This window comes from Octodon degus, unplaced genomic scaffold (assembly GCF_000260255.1).
Source record: "Octodon degus isolate 3935 unplaced genomic scaffold, OctDeg1.0 scaffold00034, whole genome shotgun sequence".
In the NCBI taxonomy this organism is placed as follows: domain Eukaryota; kingdom Metazoa; phylum Chordata; class Mammalia; order Rodentia; family Octodontidae; genus Octodon; species Octodon degus.
The window spans coordinates 801,919-827,679 of NW_004524610.1; the positions used below are offsets into that span (position 1 = coordinate 801,919).

At 44.7% G+C, this 25,761-nt stretch overlaps 1 protein-coding gene across 1 annotated transcript in view; it reads right to left on the reverse strand.

Moving 5' to 3' along the window:
* Window positions 1–25,761, reverse strand: part of Ros1 (ROS proto-oncogene 1, receptor tyrosine kinase) — a 145,184-nt gene that overhangs the window by 81,040 nt on the left and 38,383 nt on the right. The window contains exons 10-17 of the mRNA XM_023714195.1: window positions 18,298–18,420; window positions 17,684–17,868; window positions 16,873–16,970; window positions 10,241–10,737; window positions 8,803–9,015; window positions 7,140–7,250; window positions 5,520–5,698; window positions 3,280–3,471 (exon numbers count right to left, since the gene is read on the reverse strand). Coding sequence (XP_023569963.1) covers window positions 3,280–3,471; window positions 5,520–5,698; window positions 7,140–7,250; window positions 8,803–9,015; window positions 10,241–10,737; window positions 16,873–16,970; window positions 17,684–17,868; window positions 18,298–18,420 — 1,598 coding nt within the window. The remainder of the gene's footprint in view (window positions 1–3,279; window positions 3,472–5,519; window positions 5,699–7,139; window positions 7,251–8,802; window positions 9,016–10,240; window positions 10,738–16,872; window positions 16,971–17,683; window positions 17,869–18,297; window positions 18,421–25,761) is intronic.

A 25,761-nucleotide genomic window follows, 5' to 3' on the forward strand; every position in this document is an offset into this window, starting at 1 on the left:
CACCAGCACCAGCAGCACCAGCACCAGCACTAGCAGCACCAGCACCAGCAGCAACACCAGCAGCACCAGCAGCACCAGCAGCACCAGCACCAGCAGCACCAGCAGCACCAGCACCAGCACCTCCTAGATACTTGGTCCACAGGCAGCATCTCACACATGCCAACCTGCTTGATCTGAAAATGAGCCTGTGGCCAACCCTTGCCCAAAGCTAACCATAGCTTGGGACACTTTAGCAATTTGATCCAACAACTTTTCCTACTGTTTAGACCAGTTGTTCTCAGACATGGCTGTGTATTAGAACTCTCTGTGGAGCTGTTGACTAAGCCTTGGTTCCCTGGTGGCACCCTATGGCACTGGGAATGAAGGTCAAGGTCCACTCTGCTTTGGAAGCACCTGAGAGAGTCCAGAGTGCCATGATATTTGAGAGCCAAAGGTTTATAGCACTCTAAACTATATTTGCTACTAATTACAACAAGATGCCCTCACCCATCTCGCAGAGGTAATAAACACAGGTGTTGAGGTTTGTGTCTAGTTGTGCCCGAAGTCTCATGCAGTCATGGGGTGGACTTCTAGAGTTTGTGATTAACTCGTGACCCACTGGGATTATGGGTGTGATTGCTGCTGGGATTCTGGGTGTGAGTACTGTTGGGATTATGGGTGTGAGTGCTGCTGGGATTATGGGTGTGAGTACTGCACCCAGCCCAGGGCGGATGCCTGAATGCAACATAGGGGAGACAGACTTGCTCTCTGCTGTGTTGTTAACGCTGCTCCTCCCTTTGCTCTTTGCTGCCACCATGAACTACCCTCTACCGTGTGCCACTCTGCCTTGGAGCCAGCCGAGTATGGACTGAACCCTCCAGTAACTGTGACTAAATAAACCTTTCCTTCCCTAATTTTGAGAGTTGGGTATTTGTCCCAGCAATGATAGGAAAGTAACTGAGACAGAATTTAGGGTAGAACAGGGAGATGGCTCAGTGGAATAAGTGCTTGCCTGGCAAGCTCAAGGTCCTGAGTTCAATCCCTGGTACCAAAAAAAAAAAAAAAAAATTCAGAGTATTTATGCGTTAAGCTTGGATCTTGTGTGTATAGAAAGCCCCGCTTCCAGGTGACAGCTGAGAACACCTCTTGCTACCCCATCTCCTCGTTGTAGTCCGTACCTCGATTTGTCTAGTGAGACCTGAGGAGACTGCTTCTCCTGTGAAGCACGGTGTAGGAGCTACAAGTTGCTATCATACGCACCTCCTTTTGTTTTCTTTGGCTTTACAAGTATTTTTCAAATAAACCAAGATTAGTAGGAGCCTGGCCTCAGCATACTGCTTCCCTGTAGCAGAGTTAGAGGCTGAGAGGCACCATGAGGACTCATCTTTAGCAAAAGCAGCACCCAAACGAAATGAGGGGCCAACAAAAATGTAAAAAAAAAAAAAAAACAAGATTGTGAAGTATTTAAGAACCAGAAATACTTTCTGACAGGTCATCCTGCTGCAAAGATAGTCGTGTGGCACCTGACTGCAGGAACTGCTGCTGTCTTAGAAACAGCCTATGTGTTCGAGAGAATTTGCCGAGTCCTCCCCAGGAAGGTGAAATCTGTCCAGTGGTGCCTGGCCTTTCAAGAGCTGAATCAGATCCTTGCTTCATGCTGCAATGGGTTTAGCTATTTATTTTTCTCACCATAAAGTGAAATTGGTTGGTCTTGTTTATTTACCACAAGATGCACTGGAGCCTTCTAAATTATGAATTACCTCTAGCTCTCTAAAACAAGAGATCCTGTAAGTCCCTTTGCAGGCTGCAGGTGCTCAGACCATAGGTAAAATCCAGGTGTTGGTCCTTCCTATGCCCTCTGTGTCCCTCGGTGCCTTGTGTGTAAACAGGCAGAGGTCACACGCAGTAAAACGTGCTCTGTGCTGTGAGCTGAACTCATCTGACGGAGCCACGAGTGTCATCTTAGGGGTCTCTCGCTTCCGTCCCCTTTCCATCTCACGTAACTGTGTCTCTCTATGAGAAGGGGCTGGCTGCCTTTCCTTGTATCTGCTGGCTGGAAGTAGCTCGTGGCTGAGGGCTAAGTGTGACATTAAGGAGGGGCAGTGAGACTTGGAGATTGCTGAGCCCAGATGTTGCTTAGCGACATCCACTTTTCAGAAAGCAGCTACAAAATAGAATGCATGAAACTTGCACCCCACACACACTGGTGGTGAGTCTTTAGATTTCTCAGCACACTTGGAGAAACACGTCTTTGTTCTTACTCCCAGGCTAGACCTCACTGTTGCAGATTCTGTAGCTGCAGTCTGGTGCTGATTTGGCATCTGATGCTCCATCAGTCAACCCTTGGACATGGGGCTTAAGTCTCAGATCTCTTTTAAATATATTATAATCTGTTTACACAAATCAGTCTCTTTGAATAGGGTATTCTAGGAACCATAGCCCATATATCCCGTGAGCCCGATTTCCCATCAGTCAATGGTAATTTAATATATACATGCATATTTTGAACAACTTGGAGTGTATTTTTTCTTAAGGACAGAACTTTAAAATAATTTTTAAAATGTAAAGGATATGTTAGGTATAAACAGGGCAAATGATATTTTCTGCAATGTTTTTATGTAATTCCTAAGTTTCCTTCAGTGGCCTTATACAAATAAGACTCAGCAATTTAGCTGAAAACCAAGGGAGTAGGAAAATGGGGTAAAGACAAGCAGGTGTTGCTTCTGGAAGCTAAGCAAGTAGAAGGAGCATTTGCCTTGGAAAGGTCGCTGCACGGGGCGTATTTGTAAGATCAAAAGACACTAATCACTCTACATGGGGCACTTAACATATGGCTGAAACAACTGCCACTACCTCTAATAAATTTTCTTGCTTAATTTTCATCACCACCCTAAAATGTAGAAAGACTTTTAATAGTTTGCTTCAGGAATGCAGTTTTTAGAATAGTCAGCCCCTAAAATTAATTTTAAAAATACCTAATCCCTACCCAATAAGGAGCTCTAAAAGGTTCAGTAAAAGTCATTAAGATTTTAAAAAATTAAGAAATTAAAAGTTGTCCGTTGCGGACACCACTTAAGGTAGAGCAAACTAAAAACTTCTCTGTTACACATACATTCATACAATTAACAATAACCTCCAAGGAAGGCTTAGGAGCGGGCCGGCTCCACCACCACCCTTCTGCGTCAGGGTCTGAGGGTTCAGCTCAGGGGTCCATGACAAACAAGCGGCGTCACTGTTGCCATACGCCGGCAGGCACCAGTCGACATCAGCAAATGCTCGGATTTCATTTTAATTCGTCACCTTTCTCCCGGAAAACCAAGGCTGTGCCTGGAGGACAAGAGCACTTTCCCCGTTCAGCCTGGCGCTCTCCACGGAGTAGAGTGAGGTCCAGTAGAGATAGCCGCCCAAGGAGTCCACTGCCATGTCGTTCACCAGCAGCTTCACGCGCGTGACCATGTCCGCGTGGCCCGTCAGCACAGACTGCCTGTGGATCTAGGGGCACAGCAGCGAGTCAGCTAAGGGCGCTCCGAGGACGCTGCTGCCTCGGGGCGCTGACTGCAGGCATCAGTGAGCTGCCCCAGCATCCACTCAGCACAGGCGTTTCCCAGTACCACGCTAGGCAGTGTGCCGCGCACGCCACCGCGTCCATGGAACTTACCTCCTTTTATCTCTAACGGGAAAGCAAACAAATCTATTTTCAGTAAAAGCATTTAGTATTTCGAATTGTATCTCAAGAAAATAAAACCCTACGGACAAGAGTGTTTGATTGGATTCCTGAAGGAGACATCGGTGCTCTTCAATGAGCACCCTCTCCTTGCTCCTGTCTCTCACCTTCCTCCCTCCCTCCCTCCCTCCCAGGAATCGCCCCATCAACACGCACCTACCTATGCCGTGCCAGGCACTGCGCCATTTGCTCTTCAGAACATCGACTCCTACAATCCTTACATTGAGCCTATCAGGGATTTCTAGTCCCTCTTTTTTCCTTGTAAGTAAAGTGGATGAAATGAAGTTAAACAATTCATCCTGGAGTTAAGCTTGCATTACAGAGATAGAGCAAATGCTGAAAGCCAGTTATATATCTACTATTTTTTTTTTTTTTCATTTTTTTTGGCAGAACTGGGGATTGAACTCAGTCCCTTGCACTTGCCAGGGAAGCGCTTATTCCACTGAGCCATCTCCCCGGCCCCTATATATCTACTCCCTTCAAAACTAGCTTTAGCCTGAACCGTTTCAGGAAGCATCCCTAAGCGGTACCTTCAATGCCACCTTACCTGTCATTTACACCATTTATCAGGCTACCCCGAGCAGCTCCACCTCTGACTGCTTTGCTTTTCATTATTATTTCTTTATCTCATCAAAGCAGCAAGAAGAGTAGTGGTTGCACAACACTGAATACAGCAAAACCCCTCGAGTTTCACACAACAGAGATGAATTTTATAGAGCGTAAATTACACGTTGACAAAGCTCTGAGGGCAGTGCCACATCTGCTGCGACCCTCTATTCTCACCTGTGCCTGTTCTCAAGACCCGCCACACATTAGTAGACGAATCATGGCCAAACAAATCAGTGGAAGGACACAAGCACCCTCCCCCTCAAAGAGATGCTTCAGCATCACGTTTTTCTGACGTACTCTTGTCCTTGGCCACCATCTGTTCCTTGGTGCATCACCACACAGGTGTCCTGGAGGCTCCCATGTTGACTCAGGTGTGTCCCCCCAGCTCTCTGCCCCAAAGGCTGCAGTGGCCAGGGTCCCTGGTCCTCTGGCTTCCAGGAGATGCAGCCAAGGGAAGTACTGGCAGGAGGAAGAGGCCAGGGTGCCTACTCCCTGGCTTGCTCTCTTCTAGCAGCTGGGCATCTCAGTCCCAGTTGCTGTCCCCAGTTCTCCTGGACATCTGGCCTTTCCAGGCCCTCACCTTGCTTTCCTCCTGCCCATGGGCTTCTGCTCTTCCAACCTGTTAGACCAAGGTGTGCTTTGCTGTCCCTTGCTCACCTGCCCTAGCCCTGGCCACACCTTTGGAGACAGCCTTTGAGCTCACCTGCCCTAGCCCTGGCCACACCTTTGGAGACAGCCTCTGAAATCCGTCTTCTCCTGCCAGGGACCTCAGGTGCCATTTTATTGTATTTATTTATTGCATTTAGTGCAGGGGATACATGGTCTACAGGGTTTCACTATGAAGATCGGACTCATAGTGATCCTCCTGTTTTCAGCCTCCCAAGCACTTGGATTACAGGTGAGTGCTACCACGCCCAGTCTCAATTGTTGTCTCAGTGTGCCCCGGGAGTGGGGCCAACACAGCAGGCCCGGGAATTGAACCCCCAGGTCCTGCGTCTGCTTTAATCCCATGAGCTATTTGGCCGGCCCTCAAGTGCCATTTTAATGGATTTTTAAGTATTAACGAAACTATGTAATTAGAACACCTAGTAGTGATATAAAATTTCACTTACACATAAATAAACTTTAAAAGCAAGTAAGGTTAGGGACAAACATCACCTAAGCGGCATAAAATCATGACTACCCAGGACGCCAGACTTTCACTTACCACATACGTCTTTCCAGCCCAGTACAGAGAGCGGCCCAACCACTCAAAAGTCAGAGCCCCTGCCCCTGCAATGCTGGGGATGCGACGGCCCTCGGAGACTCCCGACCCATTCAGCAGCCGCACGTGAACGTCTCCTCTAGTGTCACTGTAGTACAGGCTGCTGTTGTACCAATCCATGTCTCCAATAAAAAGAAAAGGTTATCACCAGTCATGCTGTATGTACACCAAGAACATGCAAGCACCTCAGTATAATTTTAAATCTTTTTTTTTCTCCGAATGCCTTCAGGGCAGGTTTGGCTGGCTTGCGCGGTGGGGATTAAACTACAGCAACCTGAGCCTGACTGCTTTGTGCAAGCAGCCACTTGAAGAACTGAGCTAGGGCCAGGCCCGCTATGATTTTAGATCTTGTGCTGACACTTAATAGCCCCCAGAACTGCACAAAGCAATGCACACTCGGGTCACTTTCTGCATGAGACACTGTCCTGGCTGCTGTGCGTATCTAAGTCAACTTCTAAGACAAAGCTAGGAAGCAGCAAGGAGCTGGCCGGCCACCTGGCAAGCCTGCGATTTGGAGAACTGATCTACTCTCAGGCCTCACAAGGGAAGGAGATGGAGCCCCGGGTCTGGCCAGCTCCCAAGTGGCACCCATGCCCCTAGCTCCACCAGAATCTCCCTTCTCAATGCCAGTCCCCACAGGTCACACTGGTGGTGTACTTTTCATGGCTAAGCCAATCAATAAAATGATCAGATAATTAGAGAAGATGTCACCATCAGGAAGATTACTGTTAGCCCACCCAGAAGCGAAGTTTGGTTTTTGTTTGGTTTTTTTTCCAGGCAACATCATCCTTCACTACTTAATAATCCTCTTCACCAATGTACTTTTTACGTATTTAGTGCAGAGTCTGCAGGGCCTACAGGGTCTCACTACATAGATTGGACTCAGAGTGGCTGTCCTGTTTTCAGCCTCCCAAGTGCTGGGATCACCGGCACGCACCGGCACGCCCGGTCTCAGTGTGTTCTTGTTGAGAACTCTACAGTTCCTGGCTCCGGTCACATAGCACACTCAGGGCAAGTGACCTTAATGTAGCTGCCTTTGTGGAGCGAGAGGTCATTACAGTGTGTCTACCGGTGTCAAGCGGCAGGACTAAGACACACAAGCAGTAATTCCGGCCTTTTGGAAGTGGGCCTGGATCAACATCTAACTTTGTATTTGATGAACTGACAAACAGCACTCTCACTTAAGGACTGACATTTTCTTAATATCACTGGCAGTGTCATCTACCTAGTATGTTCTCCTTTCATTAGTAATCCACTACCAAGTGAGTCTATTTTTTTTGTTTTGTTTTTTCTTTTTTTTTTTTTTTTTTTGGTTCCTCGAATGCCTTCAGGGCACTTTTGGCCAGCGGGAGAGGTGTGAGGTTTGAACTCCAGCAACCTGAGGCTGACAGCTTTGTGGAAGCAGCCACTTAAAGGACTGAGCTAGGGCCAGGCCCCCGATTCTATTTCTTGAACATCTTGAGAATCCCATGAGCGCAAACCTGACACACAGGACAGACCAAAACCAAAATATTCCACTTGAAACCAACTTCTCCATGCATTGTTGGTGCACAAGCGCTTTACCTGACACGTTTCCTATGTCAGAGGATAAGAACACTCCCGGGCCAAACATGTGCAGGGGTTTACTCCAAAGCCCGTCTTCTTTCACAGCCATGATAAGTGGTGGCTCAGCAGCTGTGTGAACACAAATGCCACAGGAAGTATCTCTAGATAGAAGCCTTTCTGAAGTAGAAGCGCACAGCTTAGTATTAGATTCATTGATACAAGGTAGTGAATAACAATCCTAAACGCAGCCCCCTCCACGTCTGGGAAGCGCGGTCCTCAGCGCAGCGCCGGGAGGGCTCAGACCTCCAAATACGGCGCCCGATGCCCTCTGCCTCGCGGGGCACCAGTGCTGCGCTCCAGGACTCCGCCTCCAGGGCTGAGCCGGCTTCTATGGCCACATCATCCAGGGTGTGTTTGGTGACAGCAAGAGAAGAGGGAACAGAGCCTCACTTAGAGCAGAAATATAGGGTAGGAAGTGAGCTCCACTGCGTTATGATTCTGCGCGTGCTTGTTACGAAAATGTCCACTATTGCTTCATTGGATTAAACCAAAACCAAAATATTCCACTTAAAAACAACTTCTCTATCCATTGCTAAGCTCCTGTCAGAGTGGGGAGAGGTGAACTGCCTTCACTTTAATGAGCACCTCACAAAACTGAAGGAAATTACACAGCTGCTCAACATGAGGAGCCTCCATCCAAACTTGTGTAATGTCTCTCCAAGGAGTTCTGTCCAGAGTGACTCATACCTCAGCCCTGCTTCATTCTCTCCTGTCTTAATTCGCTTGAGCTTCCCACCTTCTTTTTCTTGGCCCTGGCATGGCTTTATCCCTGCTCCACCCATGCAGCCAGAAACTCCTCCCTGAGACACGCTACTTTACAGTCTCTGCTGCCTCTCAGAGCCTGCAGAAGCAGACCAGTCTCCTTCTGGTGACACACCAGAGCCTGCTGGCACCAGGCCTTGGCGCTGGGTTCCCTGCCCACTTCAGCACGGTGACTGCAGCTGTGCCCGCCACGTCCTGCCCCTGGCATAATTTAACCATCAGCACCTACATACAGGCTTACACATCAAGATTTTCTTTATAAGGAAAAAGAATATTAGCATTTTGAAAAGCAATGTTGAAGGACAGCACCACACTATCTGCTTGATAGAAGTACCCACATTATTCTTTTTCCTTTTCTTTGCAGAACCAGGGATTGAACTCAAACCCTTGCGCTTGCCAAGGTTTGTGGTGATATTGCAGAAGGGAAAGATACCCTTCTTCCTGGGCTGCTGCTCTCCATGGTTCTGTTCAGAGTGCCTCGAATCAACTGTAATAAGGAGGGCAGCGGAGAGCACAGACTTATCTTCCATTTCTTCCACCAAGAAGATAAGATTCAAAATAATTCACAGCCCCTCAACTCCCTTACCATAACTCGGAGTTCAAGAATGCTGTGGTTTAACAAGACATGAAAAAAAGGACACCCAGGAAAAAGAGGAAAGTTTCCTATTCCCTAAAATGTATTTCAGAAACAAAAATACTAAATCAGAAAGACAAATTCTACATTAACTTGTATTTCTAATAGCAGGTAAAAACGTCCCCAAGAGGTCAGTAACTCTTCTAATTTCTTCATTACATTGAAGGCAAGGAATTTTACAGGATTATTGTCAAAATCATTCCCTAAAAACATAACATTTCTCACCTGGCACCAGGGTCGTGCCCACGGAGGGCTCTGACCAGGGACCTTGTCCCTGGGGAGAACCTGCTCTCACAGAAACCTTGTATTTCATAGCACTCTGCAGCCCAGGTATGTCAAGCATGACTCCCTGTATGTTAGAGAAAGTTCTGGTCAACTCAGGAAGGTCTTGGGTTGATACCTGCACCTCGTAAGTCCAGTTCTGCCAGGCTGAAGGGCCTAAAGAGAAGAGAACATCATTGACTAGGACATCAGCAGTGTGAATCAAAGGTTTTCAACAAAGCCAGCGCCAGCCTCCTCTCCAGTGCCCATCAGCCAGCTAATCATCAGAGTCCCTGCGGGATCCAGCTAGGACGGTGCCCATTCCTCCTGAGCTGCCCAGTCTCCTCTGCTGAGGGGGACATTGTCAGGACAAGGAGATTGCCCTTCCATCAGAGATGCACGGCAGGCTGCATTGTGCTGTCCGAGGGACGTTGGTGATAATGCTAGTTATAACCAGGTTCTTCACAAACACGCTTAAAGGAGAATCTCCAGTACACTTCCTGGGGCTCCCACAGGACCTCCAAGAAGCCCAATCAATATGCAGAGAAAAGTACCTATTCATCTTGCCATTTTTGAGATATGTAACCAATAGGTGTAATTCAGTTTGTCTTAAATTTACGAAGCCCGTGTTGGCTAAATACTTCTGCCTAGTGACCAGGGCTAGAACACTACAGCCTCAGGCCAGATCTGGCCCACTGCCTACTTCTGTAGGTGACGCTGTGCTAAACCCAGCATCAGCTGTCACCTGCATGCTGTCTGCAGCTGCCCCATGCTCCTGCACAGGGCTGAGTGGCTGTGACAGAGACCACCGCACTTACAAAGCTGACATTATCTACTGTCTGGGCTCGCCTCCACCAAATGTTCGCGGGCCTCTGTGCTCTATACTGTGCTAACTGCTCTACTCTTGTGCCCTAATTTGATCCGCACGACAGCTCCGCACAAAGGCGTAATTAATACTCTCATTCATTTCAGTGCACAAAGGAAGCCCAGGCACAAAGTGGTTAAGTAAATTACCCAAGGTCATTCCACCGTCCCTTGTGTGGTAATTCTGCTGGCAAGCTCAGTACCAAAACCATGCCGTGTGGCTCCGGAGCCTACCTGATGTCCCCTGACACACTGCCTCTCTAGAGACAGAGTTAAGATCAGAGAGTTTTAGGAAGTTATTCAAATTCATGTATGATTTCACCACAAATAACTTGTGAAACTACTCTGTTAGGAGATCTCCTCTATTGCAAAACTAATAAATGAAAAACAAGTGTAAAAAAAGTTTTTAAATTAAGTAGCTATTTCTGGCTGATGACTGCCGCCACAGGGGCTCTCAAAACTGAGTCCCACTTTCATGCTGCTCAAACCTCCCTCCTTCCAGCAGACCATCGCCCAACCCTGAGGCCAGGGTACTCACCGGCTCCAATGGGGAGGGCCGGCGGCTTCCACTGAACAAGGGCCTGGTGAGACCCAAACAGTACGGAGACATCTCTTGGCTGGTGTGGGACAGGGTGAGGCTGGGTGGAGGAACCAAAGATGACCAAGTTACCAAACCCAAATTCTTCTATGTGTCTCAGGTCACATCCCACAATGAACTCATTGAAAGACATGGCGTCCTGTTGGAAAATGGCCTTGCCATCCGTCACAAGGAAGTCACTGTTCTCACAAGCAAAGCTCTGCACATCAGCAAAGGGGAACTGAGGTGGGACAGGATGTGAAGCAGAACCATCTAGAAATGTTGACATGAAGCCTCGAGTGGTCTCGTTGAAATAAATGATCCGCTTAGACTGTGGCTTTATTGCAAAGTCCTTTAAGGTGCGACTCTCCACGACGTGCGCAGGCTGCGTGCCTCTGCCCGGCGGCACAGGGAGGTCCCCTCTGTAGATGCCATCTCGCAGGAGATAAAAGATGTACCTGACACAAAGCAAAAGAAGCTGGCATGATTCAGCGCAAGGACAAGCGCGTCATCGACCAAGGTCCAGCCTCAGCCTCCAGGAACCACAGCTGAGAGGAGAAGAAAGTGGGGGCGAAGAAGGACTCAGGCAAGCATAGTGGGGTTAGGAGGGAAGGAGAACACGTCTCTTCAACCCAGAGAAATATCAGTAGCCTTTATTTAGACATGAGTGATTGCATAAGCTTTCTTTATGCAAACATTAATAGATGCTGCTTTCTATCTACAAGTGAGAAATAATTTAATTTTTATGTATTTAGTACAGGGTCTCACTACACAGATCCAACTTGTAGTGATCCAGTTTTCAGTCTCCCGAGTACTAGGATTACAGGCACATGCTACCATGCCATCTCAGTCACTGTCTCAGTGGGACCCAGAGGCGAGGCCAGCGCTGCACACCAGCACTCGAACCCCAGTCCCTGCATCCGCCTAAGCAGGTGCTCTAATCCACTGAGCTATCTGGCTGGCCCTGAATCACTTTAAATTTTGGTTACTGTGAGTACACAGCATAAACGAGGAGCAGTCATGGGAACTCAGTCAAGCACGGCTGCTTCCGCTCTGACTACTCCTGCCCACCGACACTCTCAGCTCACGGGGTACTTTGTCACTGCCTCAAGATCTTGACTCTAAGCTTCCTCATTATTGCTGAAGAGGCTTGGCTTAGGCTCCTCCCTTTCTGCAGGTTTACAAGACAGGAGGCGAGGGGTCCATCTCTGAAGAACTTCATGCCCTTAATCAAGTTATGCCAAACCCCAGGTGATTAACTGCGCACTTTCCTTCAGGCGAGTCACAAGCCTAACCGTCCCCAGGGGCCTGTGGAGACGCGCCCATACGAAGCTCTGCTCTGCAGACTCCGGACTCCATGAGACTTTGTCGGAGGACAGGCGCGGACAGCTCTCCACAGTCATCTACTCGGCTAACTGCTTTAACCTGTCGCACAACCCATGCAAGCTCTCTGGAGCCGTACATTCTCCATGGTGCAAAGGGGTAAAGGTCATTACTAAAGATACGCTCTACTCATTTAAGTCAGAAGTTGGAAAACTGGAATTTGTAGCCTCATTTGTACTTTTTAGTCTCTATTCTAGGTGACTTTTTAAGGAACCACAGAATTTAAGAACAGAAAGTGTCTTTAATGATTTCAAAGCTGAGCATGTTATATAAAAATTACACGGCTAAATACGTTATTTACTATAAAGCAATTTTCTCTAAAATACACACATGCTAAATCTAATTCTATCAATAAGTTTTCTCATGCATTATGAATAATAAGAGAGCGAACACTGTTGACTGTCTTCTTTCTAAACACACCATCACTTTGCTTTGACTAGCACAACTACTGAGCACTGAGAGTGGCCTACATAGTTTGAAAATATCTACAATTGAGTTGGGTAATTGTAAATGTTTGATTTTAACAAACTAAGAAGAACTGTCCACTTGGCCAAGACCACCCAGCAATCAGAAGAAAGGAATCAATGGAAGAATTTTAAAAATCACACCCAACCTGAAGCTGAGCCCTCTGGTAATAAGACAAGCAATCTCTCCATAAAGAAAAAGAAAGCACACCATGAACACAGTGCCTGATAATCAGATCTGGAAATGGATTTTTAACTAAAGTATGAAAGTAGTCATTTGCAGGTACTCAATTTAAAATTTGTAGCATGGAATACAGATGTGAGCAGAATGCACGTTTACTTGGTGAAATCCTGTTACGACAGCGCGTGGCGTGGCAGCCTTCCAGGGTCCGTCACATGACAGGCCATTTTCCCGACATCGTTCAGTGTGTCCTTACTCTCGCTAATACCTCAAATCTTTATCCATATGCTCAGGACTCTCGTGCTGAGGTCACGTCCTGCAACGTAAGCTGCATTCTGGGTACAAAGCCACATTCTTTTTCTTAAGGGAGAGTACAGCAGGCCAAAGGAAAGCATGGTTTTTCCCAAATTCAAAACTGTTAATGGAATTTGGAAACACTGTCAAGTAGGTAAGAGGAAACATTTCTAGAGCAAAGATGCGTAATTCTTGTACAAAGTAAACAGTGCAGACCTTTAAACCCGATCACTACTTTGGAAGGGAAAGAGAAAGAGGAGTGCAGACCTGGGGAACAGGAGGAGGGCAGCAGTGGAGAGCAGAAAGGCTAGCACGACAGACCGAGGCCACCAGGAGAGCAAAGAGAGGTGCCACAGACAGAGGGTCCCAGAGGGTTTCTGGCTGGGTGGGAGCGACAGCACAGTGCAGGTATACCAGACTCCTGAGAACACCTTAAAATGCTGCTGCCAAGAGTGATGTGCTGGTTTTTACAGAAATTCTCCTGCCCTGGTCAAGGGCGGTAACTAGGAAACTGGCCCTGGTACAAGATGCCCAGTCCTATGTCCGCTGCAGATCAGCTTCTTGGACATGACTGAGTCAACCTGGGCTTCACTTCCCGCGTGCCCAGTGAGAGGAGCTTCCTCACGCGGAGAACAAGGACAAAATGTGTTACTGGAGTAGCACACTTGGATGTACATGAGGACAAACACAGCAGCGTAAATACTAGTTTCATGATCATTTATAGTCACACCTCAAAATCTAAGCACAAAATAATTTTATCATATCCTACTAGAGGGGAAGGCCACTGAATTTCTCACTAAGATGACTTTGAGGAATTGACTTAGCGGGTAAAGTTCATTATCCAATTATGTCCTGAAGGCATCTCAGAATGAGTCAGTTTATGTGACTGCCAACAGCAAGGCAGCATTCACAGGCTCTTACACTTCTGTTAGCTCAGTGGTTTCAGTGCCTGCTTAAGCAAAGCAGTCAGCTCAGGATGCTGGAGTTCGATCCCCAGATCCTCATGCCTTACCAGTCCTGTCCTTAAGGCATCCTGAGCCAGCCAAAAAAAAGAATTCTAGAGCGTCCGAAGCACCTGCTCCACTTCACAGGATTTTTAAGGACATCTATTAATTCAGTAACTCACTCAATCTAAAATAAAAATGAATCTAGTAAAAATTTAAAAGCAGATAAACAGAAAAGTTTGATTTTTGAATCAATAATGATCTTTTTCCAAGAAAATTACTTTTAACCAGCTTATTTAAAACTTTATGAGCTATAGGTTTTTTTTTTTTCATTCAAAATGAAAACTTTACTCCCACAAGGAAGAAAAAATGTCTAATTTTCCCCAAAGGTCTTGCTTATTGGTCTCTAACTTGATATTATACGGATATATTTTGAAACCTGTAGCCCCAAAATAACCTTCTTTTTGTCCTCTATATTCATGTGCACTTGGGGTTCACAAAATCTATTCACAGTGAATAGCTTATTTAATTTCAAAATAACCCAGCTGGGTACTATCTGCCCTGTAGGGACAGGCAGGCAGGGAGCCCTCGGCTGAGAGCCTGCTGCGGTGCGGTGCAGCGCCACCAGCCAGCGCAGAAGTGCCCGCGTCTTTAGAGAAAGGAGAGGAAAATGCTGTTACTGAAAACTGCTCCAGTCCTTATGCATCCAATTCGGTCTCCTGTGGGAGAAGGCCGGTCAGCAGCTTTCCTGAAGAGCAGCAGACCCGGAGAGGACTGCTCAGCAAACACGGACATGCACGCGATCAAAGGGCTTCTCGGTAGAGCACCAGGGGGCAGTGAGGGCCAAGGGGACAGTGAGGGCCGAGGGGGCAGTGAGGGGACAGTGAGAGGACAGTGAGAGGACAGTGAGGGCCGAGGGAGCAGTGAGGGCCGAGGGGGCAGTGAGGGGGCAGTGAGAGGACAGTGAGGGCCGAGAGGACAGTGAGGGCCGAGGGGACAGTGAGAGGACAGTGAGGGGACAGTGAGGGCCAAGGGAGCAGTGAGGGCCGAGGGGGCAGTGAGGGGACAGTGAGAGGACAGTGAGGGCCGAGGGGACAGTGAGGGGACAGTGAGAGGACAGTGAGGGCTGAGGGGACAGTGAGGGGACAGTGAGGGGACAGTGAGAGGACAGTGAGGGCTGAGGGGACAGTGAGGGGACAGTGAGGGCCGAGGGGACAGTGAGAGGCCGAGGGGACATTGAGGGGACAGTGAGGGCCGAGGGGACAGTGAGAGGCCGAGGGGACATTGAGGGGACAGTGAGGGCCGAGGGTGCCATGCCAGGCTGAGACCCGGGTCCCTCCATGCTGGGAAAAAGGTCTACCTATATTTTTCGGTAAAGGAGGAGTCCCTCAAGTTTGAAAGAAACACCCTTCTGATTGCCAGAAATGAAAGCGCACGGAAACATACTGAAACGCGACACGCAGGTCGGCTCCTCCGGCAGCCCGGTTTCCCGCGAGCCCCGTGCCCTGGGCCCCCCGCCGCCGGCCGAGCACCTCTGGAGGGCGCCGCGCAGCGCTACGTGCAGCAAAAGGGACCTTAGTTTGAAGACACGTTCTGCTTTGTATTAATAGTTTCCTAATTACTATAATGGTGAAATAATGCAAGTGCTGTGGAAGAAAGGTGATAACTATAAATCATGCTGTGGACTAAAATGCCCTACATCTAGCATAGAACCTTGAACTCTATTACCTGTTTAATAGGCCCTTTTACATTTAAAAAAAAAAACTGGTAAAGAGACAGCTGGTATACTAAAAAGCTTGAATTTATTGAGGTGTGTCTGAAGTTTAATGAGTTATTAATTTTCCATTTTGTAGCTCACTCATAACTTCATTGAACGTAATTGTATCTCAATAAACTCTTTAAATGCTAGAGGTATTTTATTGGTATTTAGACTCTGGAAGCCCTCTGTTATAAGCAGAAGCGATTTTCTGAATTTGGTAGCAGTTTGAAAATGAGCACCAAAAATGTAAAATTGCACGATTCTTTTTTCATTAAGTTTTTTTGCAAAGTTATGCGCTAACAAAATGTTGGGAATGGCTATACTTCTCTTGTAGCTCGGTATACGTGACTTCGATTAAGTACTTCTATGTGGCGTGATGTGTGGATACCTGTGGCTAAACTGCTAAGGGGCAACACTGTTGGTTCTTCTCATCCCGACACACATCACGTCCATCCTACGACCATTTCTGTGAGAGCTGCTGCTGACGGCTGGTCCTCCTCGGTGCACCACCAGCGGAAGCTCTTCTAAGAAAGTCCTCTTCGGTCCCACGCCGGACTGGCTTGTTGGCTTCAGTTGTTTTTCAGTGCTCCACGGCTGAGCCACACTGTGGCTTTAAACTATTCTGTGTCCCATTTACTTGCAATTACTGAATTGTAGGTTGTTACAGTCACATGTGTAGCTTGTTTTCCTTGTGTCAAACTCCATGTTGTTCTGTGCTGAACACCCCCTTTAGAAATGGCAGCGCTTAGAAGACCCTTCAGCAAACTGCCCTAGAATAGGGCCACATTTCTCTTTGTTTTGTGCTAGAGGCATGAGCGGATGCATGGTAACTAGTCTTTGGTCATGATAGTCACAATTAAATACTGTAAAAACAATATGCCTGTCAGTTTGGGGCACCGAGGCTCGGGGGAGGTTTGGCACACTGCCTTCCCTCCCTTGGTCTCTTAGTTATGAAGAAGCTAATTTCTAGCACAGTGAGACTGCTCTATGTGTACTGTACTGCTATCTCCTATAGAGGAAGCATAACGTTTTTTCCTTTGTGCATTTGCTTGTAAGTCAAGGAGGGACAGGACTTTAGAATTAGTGTTCAGATTCACAGATCCTACATATGTGCTTTTCTGTAAAGGACTACTGTGATACTAAAACAAGGGGAAAGCTGTTCAATTTGTCAGTACTTCATAAGGAGACAAAAGTCATGGCGCTATTGGCTAAATTTATTAAAATGGAACAAGTTAAGAGAATTTTCATATAAATCAAAAGTTGCCTCCAAAAAAAATTAACTTCTACTGGGAGTGGTGGCATGCACCTGTAACCTCAGCTCTTGGGAGACTGTAAACAGGCAGATCACTACAAGTCTTATCTAGTAGTGAGACCCTGAACACCCTGTAGACCCTTCCCTAAAATAAAAAAAAAAAAAAAAAAAAAAAGTCTAATAAACCTCCAGGTCATTTCTATTAAAGTATATTAGTTGGTAAAACTTTGAATAAACAGTTTTATTACAATATATAAAAAAGTTTACTAGGAATTTCAACAGGGGGAGAGAATCCACCCTCAAACCTGACACTTACCCATTGTAGGCATCAGCCACAAGTTTTTGAGGTGAGATAATAGAAGGTGGGGTAACTTCTTCAAAGTGTGAGCAGTTCTCTAAATCACAGACATACACCTAGAGAATCAAAAGCACACCAGAAGGATCGTGTCTGTTAGTGTTCAGTTTGGCCAACAAGCATTTCCCAAGCATCTGTCCCACGCTTGGCACTGTGCTGATCACTAAGCACACTCCTAACAAAAGAAGCCCTTAGAAAACACTCACATCTCCTGTACCTTCGTAAGCTTATATTCCGAAGGCATCAATGAAATACCTGCTGTTTCCCAGCGTATGGACGCACTCATTTGTTTTTAACACTGAACTGTATCCAGACTCACAGCTTCCACCTCTAATGGTGGCCTTTGTTCATTGTGATGAGCTTTCACTGTCCAAGAGGTAGAAATGAAATACAAAAACTCAGTGGAAACCTACTAAATTTATCCCTGGTTATTGTACGTAATGTGTAAGAGAAACTTGAGCTGGCTGCAGGCACGATGGGCAGGCTACTGAAGGCTAACACAGCCCCTCTGCTGTATTATGGCGAAGGGGTTTGGATGAACACAAGCTCACGCCTAGAAAATTATAAGTAAGAGTAGCTCAAAGGAAGGTCAGAACTATTACCAGGTAAAATCTAGACTCTTGCAGACCAGATATATTTGTTGCTAATCTAGTGTCTAACCATACTCACAAGAGTTGATATTTAATAAGAGAATAGTGTTGAGTGGTAAACATGCCAAAATATGCACATCAGTCTCGATATTCAGTTATTCATTTTAAATTCTGAAACTAACCAGCTCATTCATGATGAAATACATTCTCTGATAAAGCCAGTCTGTGGAGATGGAAGAAATCAGCCCTGAGCCTCTGTAGAACACTCTCAGGTCAGACTCGTTAGACATGTGGGCAGCCTCCTTCATCCATATGAGAGCTCCCTCAGAGAAGTAGACAACTCGCCGGTGCACATCAGCTGATATACCTAGAAGAGCCATGCGTTCACATGTTTATGTAGCAGTGCGCTAAGAAAACCTTCACGAAAAATTTTAAAATATCTAATAAAAATTAAAATAAAAGTCCTATTCTTGAAGAAAATAATTATTCTAAGTTCTTCATATATATAGATAGATAGATAGATAGATATAGATATAGATATATAGATATACACACACATAAAAATATTTTTGGAAGAACCTAAAACAGTACATTCTCTAAATAACAGAAAGACAGCTTTCTCTTTATGGACTTCAGTCCTGCCTTGCCACCACCGACCGGCCTCCAGGCACACACTGTACTTGAGCTACACCTGCAGGTCCAGAATTACTTTTAATATTCTTGTACTCTAGAAGCATTCCTTCCAGGAATTGTATGTCTTTCTTTTACACTGTGAAAATATTTCTGTTGTACTCACCTGTAATATTATGTCGTATAGCATCTGACCAAAGACAATGTGCTTCATCTACTAAGTATTTTAGAGATCTCTTTCTTAGTGACGTTTTTCTGGATAGAAAGAGCCACTGCTCCTCTTCTTGAACTGAAAAAACAGCATGGTTTGCAGACAGCATGCACTCTAACATGAATCCCCACTTACAACAAGGTCAGGCTTTCTCTGAAGGCCCTGGGGCACCTCATGTGTGGTATACAACATATCATCCCACAAAAGGGCAGGGGCAGAAAGTGCAGTGGCCAGCAAGTAGGACGTGTGGTGTGTGTATGTGTGTACGTGTGCCTGTGCGCATCCCTAAGTATCGCTCCTCCAGGAGGACATCAAGCGGTGAGCCCCAACCTTGAGAATCTGCTGAGTAGATTTTGGTCAGCCCTGGCTGGACCCTTGGCCCACGCACACTGACAGACAGTGGCGAGCACCATGTGGTCGTCCACATCTTTCCCTTTGAGGTGGAAGAAATGCTCTTGAAGGATGAAATCCGATCTGTGCAGCTGGAGACCAAGGCAGGGTCCACAGTGATGGGCATTTGGAGAGCTGAACAAATGGCACACACTGGTCAGCACACAGCTTCGCCCCTACTCCACATTTGACTTGCCCTTGGAACATGCCTCTTGTATAACAAGAAAGGACAAAGAGACACAAGTATAATCCTAGCATGAGACTACCAAACCTACTCTCACAAACAGGTCAACCAGACAAAAAAAAAAGTCAACAAGGAAACACCAGAGTTGAACCATACCATAGGACAAGTTGGCTTAAAGATATCTCCAGTTTTTTATCGGAAGACAAAACACATGTTTTTCTCAGAAGCCCAGAGAACTTTCTCCAAAATAGATCATATCTTAAGCCATAAGGCAAGCTTAAATAAATACAAAAATGACTGAAATAATCTCTTGCATACTACCAGCTCACAATGGAATGAAACTGGAAATCAATGACAAAAGAAAGCACGGAAACAATGTAAACACATGGAGATTAAATAATATGTCCTTGAGAGCCCAAGCCCAGGCCCAGCAAGTGTGAGGGAGAGCTGCCCCACTCCCATTGGCCCCCTTGTCCCATCCAAACCCGGCCCAGGCCTGGCATATAGGCCTGGGGTGAAACTCTACAGCTGAAGTCCCTGCAGAGAGTAGGAGACAGAACCACCCAGGTGACCCAGGAGCAGAACATCTTGCCAGAGGGGCACAGCGGTTTCACTCCCAAGGGCTGCAGCAGGAAGGAGCTGAGCACAGCAGCCAGACCCAAGCCAGGCACACCTGGAAGAATTCAAACTTTGTACATCTGCACCCAAATATCAGTAGATGCTAAGGTTATAACTACCAAAGCTCTACAACAAAGGTCAGAGCACAGTGCTATACAAAATGACAAAGAGAAGGAGCAAAATGAAATCTCAGACCCCCAAGCCCACCCACAACAAGTGCAGAGGACACTAATACAGAACAAATTGGGAACCACACAGCTGAAATCAATGAATCAAGAGCATCTAAAATGAAGAAACAACTGCAAAAAGGTAAAGAGGAACTCAGATCAGAAATAACCTCTTAAATACAAAAGAAATCTCTGAATTAATAGCATCTAAAGTAAAGAATCAAATGCAGAAACCTATGGAGGAAACCAATCAAAAAAATATCTGTAGTAAAAGGATTAATAACTGCTTCTAAAGAAGACACTGATAAAAAAAATACAGAGGAGATTAGAAAAATGATGGATTCCTTCAATGAGCAATACAGGAAAGAAATAGATCACATGAAGCAGAGTCAAAGAGATATAGAGGAACTTAAAATCTAAATCACAAGCTTGCAAAACCATTTGAGTGAAAGTGAAGACAGATTTTCAGATCTTGAAGACACTGGTGCAGCTAGTGAAAAGGTAAGAAATGATCTCTTAAAAACAACTAGGATGCAGGAAAAAATAATTCATCACTTGCAAGACAATGCAAAGATGAAAAACATGAGAATAATAGGCATCAATGAGAAAAAAGGAGTCAATACAAATGATATAAAAAGAACATGGGCAAAAGTCATAGCAGAAAACTTCCCAAATACGAGGAAACAATCTGACATTCAGGTAACTGAAGCATACAGAACGCCAACAAACCTCAGCCCAATTAAAAACACACTGAGACATATAACAGTCAAGATCCCAGAAACCCAGCACAAGAATAATATACTGAAAGCTACCAGAGAAAAGAAGCAGATCACATTCAAAGGAAAACCCATCAGAATTACGGCAGACTTCTCTTTACAAACCATGAAGGCAAGAAGAGCATGGAACAGAGTACTTCAGGTCCTCTATGAAAACAAATTCCAGCCTGGATTACTATATGCTGCAAAACTCTCTTTCAAGTTTGATGGAGAAGAGAAATACTTCCATGACAAAGAACAACTAAAGAATTTCACAATGACAAAGCCAACCCTACACACAGACTACTGAAAGATGTTCTAGAGAAGGACCAAAATGATCAGAACTCCATGAATGAGTACAGAAGGAACCCACTAAATAGGGCAAACAATTAAACACGGGAGAAAAAGGAGTAAAGGACAATAGGTAAATAACATGTCAATCATAAGTCAGTACATTTCAATTATAACCACCAATGTAAATGGACTCAATTCACCAATTAAAAGAAATAGACTAGCACAATAGATTAAGAAATATATTCCAAAAATATGCTGTATACAAGAAACACACTTAACTCATAAAGAAATTCATAGGCTGAAAGTCAAAGGATGGAAAATAATACTACACAACCCAGCACCTCAGAAAAAAGCAGGGATAGCAATCCTGTTCTCAGACAGTCTCAACCTCAAACCAAGAATGATCAAACAAAATAAAGAAGGCCACAATATGCTGGTTCAGGGGAAAATTCAAGAGGAAGAAGCAACACTCATAAATATGTACGCACCAAACACAGGAGCACTCTACTATATAAGACAAATCTTAATGGAAATGAAAAATCTAATATCCAATACCACAATCTCAACAGGAGACCTTAACACCCCCTTATCCCAAAAAGATAGGTCAAGCAGACAAAATATTAGCAAAGAAGTAGCAAAACTGAACAAGAGCTTGGAACAAATGGACTTAGTGGACATATACAGAGTGTTCCACCCAACCATTGCTGAATACACTTTTTTCTCAGCTGCACATGACTCATTTTCTAAAATAGACCACATACTAGTCTATAGGTCATGCTTCAGTATATGCAAGAAAACAGAAATTATCCCATGCACATTATCTGACCACAGTGCAATGAAACTGGAAATAAACGACAAAAGAAACCAGAAAGAAAAAACCCCTAAATACCTGGAAATTAAATGACACCCTACTCAGCCACCCATGGGTCACACATGAAATTAAGGAAGAAATTGAACAATGTCTACAATTCAATTAAAATTCAAGCACAACTTATCAGAATTTGTGGGATGCGATGAAAGCAGTTACATTAGGAGAACAGAACACAAACAAATGAACACGCTAATGCTGCACCTCCAACATCTAGAAGAGGAAGAGCAAACCAAACCCACAGCCCAAACACAGGAAGAAATTATAAAGATTAGAGCAGAAATTAATTTAATCTAGATGAAGAAAATAGCTCAAAGAATTAACGAATCAAAAAGCTGGTTCTCCAGTCCTAGCCCAGACCTGGTGAGTGTGTGGGAGAGCTTCCGGCTACCCAGTGCCCATGGGACCTGTCGGACCAAACCCAGGTGTAGAGGAAGTGAGACCCACTTCTGCACCCTTGGGACCCCTATTCCCACCCTGTAGCCCCCCTCCCCATGCACTCCCAGAGAGTGAGAACTTCTGCCACGTTCTCAGGACCCCCGGATCCAGCCCTAGTCCAGGCCTGGTGAGTGTGTGGGACAGCTTCTGGCTACCCTTCGCCCAGGGGACCTGTAGGTCCAAACCCAGGCACAACATGACTGAGAACCTCCTCTGCACCACTGGGATTCCCCCATCCTGCAGCACCCCCCATACCAACAACTGAGTGAGAACTTCTGCCGAGTTCTTGGGACCCTCAGATCCAGCCCTAGCCCAGGCCCTGTGAGTGTGCTGGAGACCTTCCCCTCTTCCGTACTCCGCCTTGTCCCCTTCAGACTCACCTCAGGCCTGGCATACAGGTCTCTGCAGCTGCAGTCCCTGCAGAGAGAGTAGAGGACAGAACCACCCAGCTAGTCCAGGAGCAGAACATCTTGCCAGAGGGGCACAACAGGTTCACTCCCAAGGGCTGCAGCAGGAAGGAGCTGAGAACAGTAGCCAGAACAAAGCCAGGCACAACTGGATAAATCCAAACTTTGTAGATCTGTACCTGAACTTCAGTAGGTGTTAAGGTTATAACTGCACCAAAACTCTACAACAAACGTCAGAGGACAGTGCTATACAAAATGACAATGAGAAGGAGCAAAATGCAATCTCAGATACCAAGACCACCGATGACAATTGCAGAGGACACTAGCACAGAACAAAGTGGGAGTCACACAGCTGAAATCAATGAATCGAGAGCTTCTGAAATAAAGAAACAACTGCAGAAATGTATAGAGGAACTCAAATCAGAAATAAAAAAAAAGAAATCCCTGAATTAATAGCATCTGAAGTAAAGAATCAAATGCAGAAACATATGGAGGAAACCCAGTGCCCACCCAGAACAAGTACAGAGGACACTAACTCAGATGAAATGTATGAATTAATAGTGTCGAAAGTAAATATGCAACAGCAGAAAAATATAGAGGAATTCAGAGTGGAATTAATTTCTGAAATGAAAAAAGAATTCTCTGAACTCATAGTATCTGAAGTAAAGAATCAAATACAGAAACATATGTAGGAAACCCAAGCTGAAAAAAAAAAAAGAACACTGCAGTAAAAGAATTAATAACTGCTTCTAAAGAAGACATTGATTAAAAAAATAGGAGATTATAAAAATGATGGATTCCTTCAATGAGCAATACAAGAAAGAAATAGATTGCATGAAATAGAGTCAAATAGACATAGAGGAAATTAAAATCTCAATCACAGGCTTACAAAATCATTTGAGTGAAAGTGAAGACAGATTTTCAGATCTTGAAGATGCTGGTGCAGCTAGTGAAAAGATAAGAAAAGATCTCTTAAAAACAATTAGGATGCAGGAAAAAATAATTCATCACTTGCAAGACGATGCAAAGATGAACAATGTGAGATTAATAGGTATCAATGAGAAAGAAGGAGTCAATACAAATGACATTTTAAAAATGTGGGCAGAAGCAATAGCAGAAAACTTCCCAAATACGAGAAAACAATCTGACATTCAGGTAACTGAAGCATACAGAACGCCAAGAAACCTCAGCCCAATTAAAAACACACTGAGACATATAACAGTCAAGATCCCAGAAATCCAGCACAGGAATAATATACTGAAAGTTGCTCAAGAAAAGAAGCAGATCACATTCAAAGGAAAACCCATCAGAATTACAGCCGACTTCTCTTCACAAACCATGAAGGCAAGAAGAGCATGGAGCTCTTTCACAGAGTACTTCAAGTCCGCTATGAAAACAAATTCCAGCCCAGACTACTATACCCTGAAAAACTCTCTTTCAAGTTTGATGGAGAAGTGAAAAACTTCCATGACAGAGAACAACTAAAGAAGTTCATGATGACAAAGCAAACCCTACACAAGCTCCTGAAAGATGTTCTAGAGAGGGACCAAAATGATCAGAACTCCACAAATGAGAACAGAAGCAACCAACTAAATAGGTCAACAATTAAACACAGAAGAAAAAGGAGTAAACAACAGCAGGTAAATACCATGTCAATTTTAAGTCAATACATCTCAAATATAATCATCAATGTAAATGGACTCAATTCACCAATTAAGGGAAATAGCCTGGCACGGTGGATCAGGAAACAAAATCCAACAATATGCTGTATACAAGGAACACATTTAACTCATAAAGACATTCATAGGCTGAAAGTCAAAGGATGGAAAACAGTATTACACTCCCCAGACCATCAGAAAAAAGCAGGGGTAGCAAACCTATTCTCAGACAGTCTCAACCTCAAACCAAGAATGATCAAACAAAATAAAGAAGGCCAATATATACTGGCTAGGGGAAAAATTCAAGAGGAAAAGGTAACACTCATAAATATATAGGCAACAAACACGGGAGCACCCTACTATATAAGACAAATCTTAATGGACATGAACACTCTAATATCCAATACCACAATCTTTTTTTTTTTTTTCAGAACCGGGGATTGAACTCAGGTCCTTGCACTTGCCAGGCAAGCATTTATTCTACTGAGCTATCTCCCCAGCCCCATCCAATACCACAATCTTAACAGGAGAACTTAACACCCTCTTATCCCAAAAAGATAGGTTAAGCAGACAAAAAATTAGCAAAGAAGTAACAGAACTGAGCCAGAGCTTGAAACAAAGAGGACTTGGTGGACACATACAGAGTGTTCTACCCAAATACAGCTGAATATACATTTTTCTCAGCTGTACATGGGTCATTTCCTAAAATAGACCACATACTGGATCATAGGTCATGCTGAAATATATGCAAGAAAACAGAAATTATCCCATGCATATTATCTGATCACAGTGCAATGAAACTGGAAATAAATGACAAAAGAAACCAGAAAAAAACCCTAAATATATAAAAATTAAACAACACCCTACTCAGCCACCAATGGGTCACAGATGAAGTTAAGGAAGGAACTGAACAATATCTACAATTCAATGAAAATTCAAGCACAACTTATCAGAATTTATGGGATATGATGAAAGCAGTTCTCAGAGGGAAATTCATAGCTGTGCACTCACACATTAGGAGAACAAAAGAGGAACAAATAAACACTCTAATGCTGTACCTCCAACATCTAGAAAAGGAAGAGCAAACCAAACCAGAGCCCAAAGATGGGAAGAAATCATAAAGATCAGAGCAGAAATTAATTCAATTGAGACGAAGAAAACAGTTCAAAAAATTAACGAAACAAAAAGCTGGTTCTTTGAAAGATTAAATAAAATTGATAAGCCCCTAGCTAGCCTCATCAAAAAGAGGAAAGAAAAATTCAAATACAAGCAATAAGGAATGAAGAGGGTATAATTACCATAGACCCAGTGGAAATTCAGAAGATTACAAATAAATACTTTGAGAATCTTTACTCTCACAAGACAGAAGACACGGGAGAAATGGACAGATTCCTCTAAAGGAACAAATTACCAAAAGTGAATCAACTCTCAATAACAACTCTCAATAACTCAGTAACAGCCAATGAAATACAAAATGTAATACAAACCTACCAACAGAGAAAAGTCCACGTCTGGATGGATTCACAGCTGAATTCTACAAGAAATTTACAGAAAATGTAGTCCCTATACTCCTCAAACTCTTCAATGAAATTGAAAAGGAAGCAATCCTCCCAAAATCATTCCTGGAGGAAAGTATTATA